Here is a 9,425-nt window from a genome sequence, read left to right on the forward strand (position 1 = left end):
TACACACAAACACAAACATGCAAAATTCTTCTCTTGTCATCATAACAACCCTGTGAGTTCATAAAGAATATAAATTGCCTAAGATTTCCAAGAATGTTTTGTGATCCAGCAAGGATTTGAATCTTGGCTCTTCTAGAGCCAAAATCACCATAATATACCCTTGGCAAATGAAAGAATGGACTTCTGACTGAGGCCCTCTCAACTGAATATATAAATGTTGCCTATCATAGGGATGGCCTTAGTATTGCATGACAGTTTCCTTGCAGTGTTAAATTTACAGCACACACCACCACTCATGCCAGCACCACAGATCAGACAGAGACCAACAGATTTCACAAACTGAACTAAAAACCAAGGGGCAAGTGTTACTCTAGCATTTCTGCCTCTTCACTTTTCCTCACAGTCAGCCCACAGCTTCTTGGCCTTTTGGCTAAGATCAAGTGCAGTGTGATGCATTGGTTAGAATATCAGACTAGGATCTTGGAGACCCAAGGTCTGAATGTTCACTCGGCCATGAAGCTTGCTTGGTGACCTTGGGTCAGTCTCTCTCTTTCTTTCTCTCTCTGCCTAATGTACTTCATAAGATGGTTGTGAAGATAAAATGGCAGAAGGGAGAATGATGTTGGAAGCCATTATGGGCATGAACACTGGCAACTCCTCACAAAGAATTAAGTGGCTTCTGTGTGTGTGTGTGTGTGTACACTCATTGCATATTGTTCTGGGTTCACAATGCAGAAACAAACAAAAAAATTCTGGTGCATTACAGACTTGCCAGCCTTGGTTGTTTCAGTACAAATTAAGGATATTCAAGGCACACAGCATGACCGATAATTTACAGGTCTGTATTTTCTCTCATCTGCTGAGCTGATCTGTTGCTTACTTCTGTTTCAGTACCAACTGAAAATCAGGCTGACCTAAGGAGGTTTCTCTTTAATGAAAAGCTCAGGAGAATAGCTAGCTTTTCTTCAGATAAGCACAAGTGACACACTATAAGTTTATAGTGACACAGTTATAAGTCTTAAAGGTTAATAAATGTATTGTAGCATGAGCTTTTGTGGGTCAGAGTCCACGGAAACATATTCTCCACTAAAATTGTTAGTCTCTGAAGAATGTCATTTACACACAGCAGAAAGGACTGCCTAACCATCAGTTCCCCTCACCCACGTGTGATCCAGAAGGAGCCTCATATGAAGGGTGAGATGGGGTTGGTCTATAAAATACCATTAAATACCTGATAAGGTGACTGTTTATTATTTAATTGGGGCAAATGCTCCTTTAAAAAAATTAAATGTCAAGTATTTCATGCTGCAAAAGATACCACAGATTAGATAGTAACTCACTTTTATTTCATTATGTTGACCTTCGTTAAGCACTGCTTTTCACCCCTTCAACCTGAAGGGTCAAGGCAGACTTAGCAGCATAGCAAAGCTTCGTCTACTGGCCATCTGCTGTAACTGTGGTCTGTGGCTTGTTTTGTGTAATTGTCTTTAAAACCAAAGTTTTTAAAGTAATGGCTGTTACTCTGGTTTGCTTTAAGTTCTCTACATTTTAGAATGTGCCTGGGCAAAAGCCATAGAAAAGGACTGCTTAGTGAACCATTCACCTTTACAGAACTACTTACCTACCATGGGTAGCAGTTGTAATTATTCAATACAGTTAAATTTCCCCCCCTTTTTTCACAAGTTATCAAATTAGTTGCTGCCAATTAGTCCATCAAACATGCTGATAATTTGATTAGTATCAAACCTGCTGACTATTAAAATATACCTGTTGTTCTAAAAGTTAAGGCTGGACCAATATTTAGTGATCTGTTGGACAATGTCTTGAAAGGTCCAATAGGCAATCCTTGTGAACAGCTGCTATTAAAAAGCAAGGGCAAAACTGGATTGCACATCATCTAGGAAAGTCTCTCCCAGTTAGCCACAGAGAACAACTGCCCTTTCACTAGAGGGAAAGCAGTAGGCCTTTCAACTGTATCCTATGTTCAACACAAGTATTTTCCAAGTCCTCCCTAATCCCAGAAGGGTTGCCTTCTCTAGGAGAATGGCTGGTTTGCTGACACAGGGCACACACACCACCAGGCAGATGCATGTACCACTGAACACATATACCCCACTTGTACCAGCAGTCGGCAAGATGGGAAGGTGCACAGTTCCAGATGTTTTGGCTACCTTCCACAGCACAAGTTTTTCAGATCTCTAGAGGCTCAGACTGCAGGGGAATTTTAGAGGTCCAGGCTAACTTTTGGAGGCAGCGCCCCTACCAAAGAATGCAAAATTGATAGTTGCTGTTCCGGTCATTTCTTTCGAGAAGGGGGGGGGGGTAAGTACCATGGGTTTCGGCATGGGAAAGCTGAGCCCCGGTGCACTCGTGAGGACTCCCCCCCGGCGCTGACTGTCATCGCTGAGTAAGGCATACCTAGGCTCGGGCTGCTACCGCCTTTCCCAACAGCGCCGTCCACCTCTGCAGCGCTCTGCCGCGCTCAAGAAAGGTTTTTAAAGTTCGGGCCGCCGCGGTCCCCGCCTCCTCCGGCCGCCGATTGGCCGGGCTTTGCTCATCATTTCCCCGCCAGGGAAAGGGCGGGGCTAAGTGACGCCCCGGAGACTGGCGGCTGCCGCCGCTGCTGTTACCTAAACTGGAAGGCAACGTGAAAGGAACACACAGAGCGGCAGGATCCGAGAGCTCGAAGCGCGTGGACTTCGGGCCAATGCCCGGGAAGAGGAGCCCGCCCCGGGCCAAGAGCCGCTACCGCCGCCGCCGCCTTTGATCCTCGCGCACCAAGACAGGCGGTGCTTTTTTTTCTTTTCTCTTTCGCGCCCCCCCCCCCCCCCCCCCGCGCACCACTCGCCTTTTCTTCTCTTCTTCTTTTTTACCCGAACCTGTCCTGCCAAACAAAGGAAGCGGGAGGCATTTCTCTTCGCGGGAGACATGCGTGCCATCCGGAAGCGGTGGACTATCTGCACGATAAGTCTCCTCCTGATCTTTTACAAGACAAAAGAGATCGCCAGGACCGAGGAGCACCAGGAGACGCAACCGAGCGGGTAAATGCGACGCGTCGGTTCACACGACGCGGGACAAAGGGAAGGCGAGCGGCGTTGCGCGCGAGCCAGAGGAGGGATGCGAGGAGGCCGGCCGGCAGGCAGGCAGGCACTCCTTCTGGGCCGCCCACCGCGCCGAGTGTGCTTTTGGTCCCTGGGCTGCCAGAGCATCCTCCCGTCGGGAAGCTATTTGGGGGGGGGGGTTGCCTTGCGAAGGCAGAAACCGCTGCTGCGGAGGCGCTGGCAAGCCGAAGGTCCCCTCCTACCCTCTCGCCTTCGCCTGCTGTTGGGAGAATGAATGGAAGTCAAGCCTCACTTGATCGAGCGAAGGCAGCCGGGGGCGTGGGCTTCAAAGCCGCGATTGGTTCGAAGTAGCAGTGCGGACAGCGGTGTCACGTCGGCTCTTCTGTTTGGGTGCTGACGAGGGAGTGGCGCCTCTTCCGAAGTTTAGGTGGCACCGCGCACTCTGTTGACTTGGATGCAAGGGAGCGTTTTCACACCCGCGCCACCCCCACCCCCGGTGGCAATTGCTCCGTCCCATCGTAGCCAAGGCAGGATATGCTTTCCGCAGGGGAGGGCCATTCGCAATACGGTTATGGGGACTGTCTGCCTAGGGAGGATGCGGAGGGTTCTTTGGTCGCCTCGAAGTTTCTTCCTCGGGTCCCTCTCACCTTGCTGGGTGGTTGGATGGGCCCTGGGTAGGCGGAGGTCCCGTCCCGGGGGTCTCTGTGGCGCTCTAGAAGTCCGCTGTTCCTCCTGGAACCCCTTCCTCTCTTACGAAGACCGCCGGCCTGTTTCTCTCTCTCCCCCCCCCCCCCCCCCCTACCTATGTTGTTTTCTGCTTGGGGCGTTGATGTCATTGTTCCTGTGGAGCGACAGTGATGCGTGTACCCTGGGAAAAGTTGTTGGTTCCCCAAACGATCCCTTTCTTGTGATGGGATTTATTATTAATTTAAGTAGATACCAGGTTTTTGTTCCTCTGCTGGATTGCACCCGATCCTCACAGACTTGCCAACTAGAGAAAGTCGTAGTGTGATTGGGGTGGCGGTGGTTCCTATTTAAGAGTCAAAAAGAAGAAGAGGGGAGGGGTGCGCGCCCCCCCAAATGTATCCAGTTGTTGTCGAATTGACATAAATTGGCCAGCCTTGAGGCAGCGTTGTCCTTGGGGGGCGTGTGCGTGCATGGAGGAGGGGGGAGGCACGATCTAGCGAGGAGATCCGGAGTGATTGACGTGCTAGAAGAGAAATCGCATCACCCTCCTCCCTGCCCGGTGTGTGGAAGCGGAGCTGCCGGATCAATTGGTCTGGCTGGCTGGCCTCGTGCGTGCCGGCGAGTCCGAGGGCCGCGGCTACTGTGGGGCAGGCGGCCACCTAGCCTGCGCCTTTTGCCCGGCGCTCCACGCCTCCTCGGGCAAGTTCCCGGGGAGGGGAGGAGAAGGCGTGACGGAGCTCGGCGGCGCTCTGATGGCATCCGGAGCGGAGAGCGCGTCGCCTTGCGTGGCTGCCGATGGACCACGTCCTCTACGCCTGTTTACTCGGGAGTAAGTCTCTCGGAGCCCAACGGGACTGCCTTCCGATGCAGCTGGCTAAAGACTGCCGCCTCCTCTGCTGCAACCAGACTGCCGAGGGGCTCTCGCCCCCCCCCCCATCTGCAGCATCCCCTCTGCTGGGCAAAGCCGTGGCCTCCCGAGGCGGGAAGAAGGGCCCGGCTGCGCTTCCTCGAGTTTCGCGAGCGGCCGCGCAGGAGGAGGTGCCGGAGCGGAACGGCTGGACTTTCGCGTCCTCCTCCGGAGCGTCTTGCCGGTCTGCTCCAGGCAGAGAGATGCCCGGCGCCTAGAAGGGAGGCGCGGTGGATAGCGTCGTTGCGGCAGTGCGCAACCTGCGGGGCGGCTTTGGGAGCCTTGCGCAAGCAGGGAACACGCTTTGCGGGGGGGGCGCTGAGCAGCGCGGAGGCGGCCAGAGTGCCGGAGACAAAAGGCGCGTGGCTTTGTTCCTGCAGGAAGGGTCCTCCCCCCAACCCCCCACAAAACAAACCAAAAACCCAGTGCTGAAAACCGAGAGAGTTGAGCTCCTCCTCCTCCGTTAACTCCACTCATTACAACTCTGGAGGCTGGAACATTGTTCTGTTAGGCTGGGGAAAGCCAAGCCTTTCTTCATGCCCTGCCCATCTCCCCCCTCCAAACTGAAAGCCCCTTCCCCTGGGTGCCCTTTGCTCTCTTTATTTTCTTTCCTACATCATATTAAAGCCTTAGGCTCCGTGCATAACCATACATCTGTGAAGTAATATTTTCCAATTGTTCTCTGCAAAGTATTTAAAATACAATCACTTCCCTTACCATCCAGAGGCATGAAAGGTGGTACTTTTTGTTCCCTTGGAAGAAAGACAAAGGGAAAGTGAAGTCAAACCAGGGAGTGCAGAACTGAGGATTCCGAAGGATTCTGTTTGTGCAGGAGAGCAAAAGAGCACATGATGCTCGTTGACTGGAGGGCAAGGCCTCCCCAAACACAGGTTCTCATGGAGCTGGGAGCTCTGCACAGGTGCAAGAAAGCAATGTCTCTGTTTCTTGCTCCCAGCAGTTCCAAAAGACTTGTAAAATGCACATGTGTTCTATCTCAGGAGTTTATGTTTCCCTCTTTCCATGTGCTGCTTAGCAGCGGTGCACAGTGCAGTCCTAAACAGAGTGGCCTCTGTGTAAGCCCATTGACTCTGTTTAGGATTGCCCTTGAGAACCTTGGAAAGCCCTTTGGCCCTCGTTGCCTGTCTCCTAGGGATGTTACCATCTCTTGTGGGCATTTATCACTTCTTCCTGTGCCTGTAGATATCCACAGGCTCAGGAGAAGAAGGAATCTTTGTTAGGTTCTATTTAGCTTCAAGACAGTTGATTTTGTGGACTAGCACGGTGAGCTTCAGAATTTGACTGGGAAGTTCTGTTCACTACAGTGGAACTTTAGTCCAAGTCACTTCTTCAGGGACTGTTGGCAACACTTACTGTAGCAGTGCTTGAAAGCACAGCAGAAAAGGTGCATATGCTTCCATAACATATGCTCCATAAAACATTTTTATCTTTATTTGCACATATGCATCTGGCATATATTACTTAATTTTATAATTGCCTGTTTAGCATTTGCTTTAAAGGAATTTATGGCAAATATATTTTTGTAAGATGAAATAATGTTAAAAGCGTTAATATAAAACCAAGGTATCTCATCCAAAGGTGTATTCTGCCTTCTCTGAAGGCAAGGCATTAATAGATTGTGTCATTTTCTCCCAAACTTGCCAACTGTTGGTATACTGTTTCAGAGGCATCTTAGTACTGGTTGTTGTATGATAGGGCAATCCTAATCAGAGTTAGACCCTTCAAAGACCATTTACTTCAGCACAGTTTAAAGGGTGCAACCCTGTTTAGGATTGTGCTGTGATTATTGGAAGATAACATTTCATTTGTAATCAAAGATCTACACTCAGTAAAAGCTGATATATAAAATTAAAATCTAGTTTTCCTGTAGTTTATAAAAAAGTAGATCTTGCTACTTTAACTATACCTTTATGATATGACCCATACAGTGGTCAAAGGTTACTGGTTAAGTATTGCACCTGAAAAGTTCAGTTTGAGCTTTCTGAAAAATGTTTACTAAACATTCATAGCAATTAGCTTTAACAAGCCAGTAACCGTGTGTGCTTATTTACCCCTTAGAGGCACAATGCTTTTTAAAGTTTCTTTGAGTCTTAAAAGAATGTCAGCCAATGTCCTCTGAGCACTTCTGTCATATTAGCCCCAATCTTGTGCAACTAAACACCTCTCTTTGCTATTTTCCACATACTTAGCCGGAACTAAACTAAATGGTGTGGCACTTTCTTTGTGTCTTGAACTCAGAAATATTGGGCTGTGGTAGTCAATGAATGAGCTGCTGAAGTTCACTGTTTGGCCACATTCTGCGCAGCCTGGAAAATATGTTCTTATTTCATATGCATTCTGCCTCTTTACACAAAACATATTGCCGTGTGTGGCATGTTCTTCAAGTAATGCCAAGGAGAGTGTATTAGTTGCTTATGATGTAATGTCTTTCAGAATTTGATGGGGAATCAGGCTCATCTTTTGCCTTCCTTTTTCATGTCACATCACTTCTCAGTTTCCATAGAAAGGAAACTGTTCTACACTTGGGATCTGCTGACACTTGTGATCCCCAAATCAGCAATATAGAAAAGTAACAAGAGATTCTGCATAAAAGCATTCAGAAGAGTCATAAAAAGAATGTTGATGAATTATGAATGGCTCAGAGTAAAGACCAGGGAGAGTTAAGCAGTTTGAAATCCCATTCCTTTCACTCGCATTTAAATACCTAGATCAGGGGAGGGATGTTGCTGAGATTCTAAGCACCGTTTTGCAACTGTCCTAGTTGAAAAGGCTTCCGGATCGTAAAGAGAAGCTTGCAGAAAACACCAAACATACCAAATAACGTGTTCTGAGACTTGGAGAAACATTGTAATGTGGAACATCTGCAACCTGCAACACCCCAAAATGATTTAAGCTTGCTTTAATGCACAGTGACAGATGTCTGCTTCACTATAGATGTTCAGTAAATTGTGTACTCTCAGGTCTGCTATATTTCAAGCATTAGCACTTTTAGGGAGAAAATCGTTGAGAAAAGCTCACTTTTGTCTCCTGTGCCCCTACATGGAAGTTCGTAATGGACTGCTCTTAGTTCAGCATAAGCAAGAATCCTCTCCAGTGTAATTCTGTGTCTGTACCTTGATGCATTTTGTTAATTTTTCTTTTGAAGTATGCTCTGTAGTGCAGCAGGGGGAGAGCTAGGAAGGAAAGCGGTAATAACTGCTCCCCCCCATGAGAAGGTTTATTGTGTATGGAATTAGAAAGCAGAAGAGTAGAATGTACTACATTTTGATCTTCCCTGCTGGATGTATATAAATATTTTTAATGAACAGCATTCTTTATAGCACGAAAGTTTAAAGATCATGACTCCTCACTTGAAAAATCACCCCAGCCCCACAAAAATAATAGGGTATAAAAACAGATGAAAAAATTGTTTGGTTTTTCAGCAGACTTGTAGCTGTAAATCACGACTCTCTATCAGATAAGGTCTACATTCTCTGTATTATCATTGATCCAGTCATTCTTAAAGAGTCCTTTAGAGATCCTGTGATTTGTTCAGATAGTTGAATTCCTGCATAATGAAAATGTATCCAAACAAACGGAAGGCCCACTGTGTTTTAAAACCAGATGGTGTACTGTTCATCTCCTTAAGGCTAGGTCTGATAGGCCATTTTTTAAATCTGGAATCAAGGCATGCTGGTATCCACTTGGCCCATTTACTGCCTCAGATTCCCAGGCTTTCTGGATATGGAAAGAGACGGCAAAATGTGAAGACAATTTTCAGCTTACTTAATGCAGTGGGAATTCTGCTTCCTGTTTATTCCAGCCAATGAGGGAAAGTCATGACTGTCATTGACAGGTATGGGAAGCCAAAGGAATTATTTGGTTCCTTATTGCCAGGAGAGCTCTCTCTCTCTCTGTCTGTCTTTTTGCTTCTTTAACTTCTGAAAGTAAATCATTTTTAAGGAAAATACTTCATTCTGCTTTGTCATTTCCCAAATTATTCCAAAATTTTGCCAACATGCCTGGGAGAGAAAAAAATGTCTTGCCCTTTAATGTGTGGGAACAGACAGCTTAAGCTTTTCAGGCATGGATATAAATGACATCACCTGGTAAATATCATCTCGGTAAACCTCTGTTAAAGGGACGGGACAGCTGGCAGGCAGTTGGCAACCCTAGCAATGATAAGGTAATAACAATGCCTCCCCCTCACTTTAAAAATACAAATGGAGAGGGTTTATCAGTTATTTCCCCAACTCTGCTTGCAGGATTGAGACAGTTTGGTGTTGTGGTTCAGTGCATGGACTCTAATCTGGGAGAACTGGGTTCGATTCCCCACTCTTCCACTTGCAGCTGCTGGATTATCTTGGGCAAGCCATAGTTCTGTCAGAGGTGTTCTTGAAAAGAGTAGTTTCTGTCAGAGCTCTCTTAGCCCCACCTACCTCACAGGGTGTCTGTTGTGGGGAGGGGAAGGGAAAGGAGTCTGTAAGCCGCTCTGAGACTCCAAGCTGTCCGGTCCCCCACAGCTATTAATCCAATACACGTTTAGGCAAAGTAGTATTTTATTAAAGCTATGATAGAGCAGGAACAAGTTCACTGTCCAGAATGCCTGGGCCAGGGTGGGCAAGGAATAATGTAAGACATTCAAACAGGGTAATAACCAATAATCTCCATTCCCGCCGAGTGGGCAGACTCCAGGTTACGCGCTCAAAAGCCTGAGAAGTAACGTTCCTAAAAACCTAAACGGTACAGTTCATTATACATTTGGCAAAGCA

The 9,425-nt window shown here is 47.4% G+C and overlaps 1 protein-coding gene across 1 annotated transcript in view; it reads left to right on the forward strand.

Moving 5' to 3' along the window:
- The first annotated feature begins 2,928 nt into the window (after positions 1-2,928).
- ST8SIA4 (ST8 alpha-N-acetyl-neuraminide alpha-2,8-sialyltransferase 4) overlaps positions 2,929-9,425 on the forward strand; it is a 132,380-nt gene continuing 125,883 nt past the window's right edge. The window contains exon 1 of the mRNA XM_015426340.1: positions 2,929-3,041. Coding sequence (XP_015281826.1) covers positions 2,929-3,041 — 113 coding nt within the window. The remainder of the gene's footprint in view (positions 3,042-9,425) is intronic.

Source organism: Gekko japonicus, unplaced genomic scaffold, assembly GCF_001447785.1.
Source record: "Gekko japonicus isolate JY-2015 unplaced genomic scaffold, Gekko_japonicus_V1.1 scaffold657, whole genome shotgun sequence".
NCBI lineage: Eukaryota > Metazoa > Chordata > Lepidosauria > Squamata > Gekkonidae > Gekko > Gekko japonicus.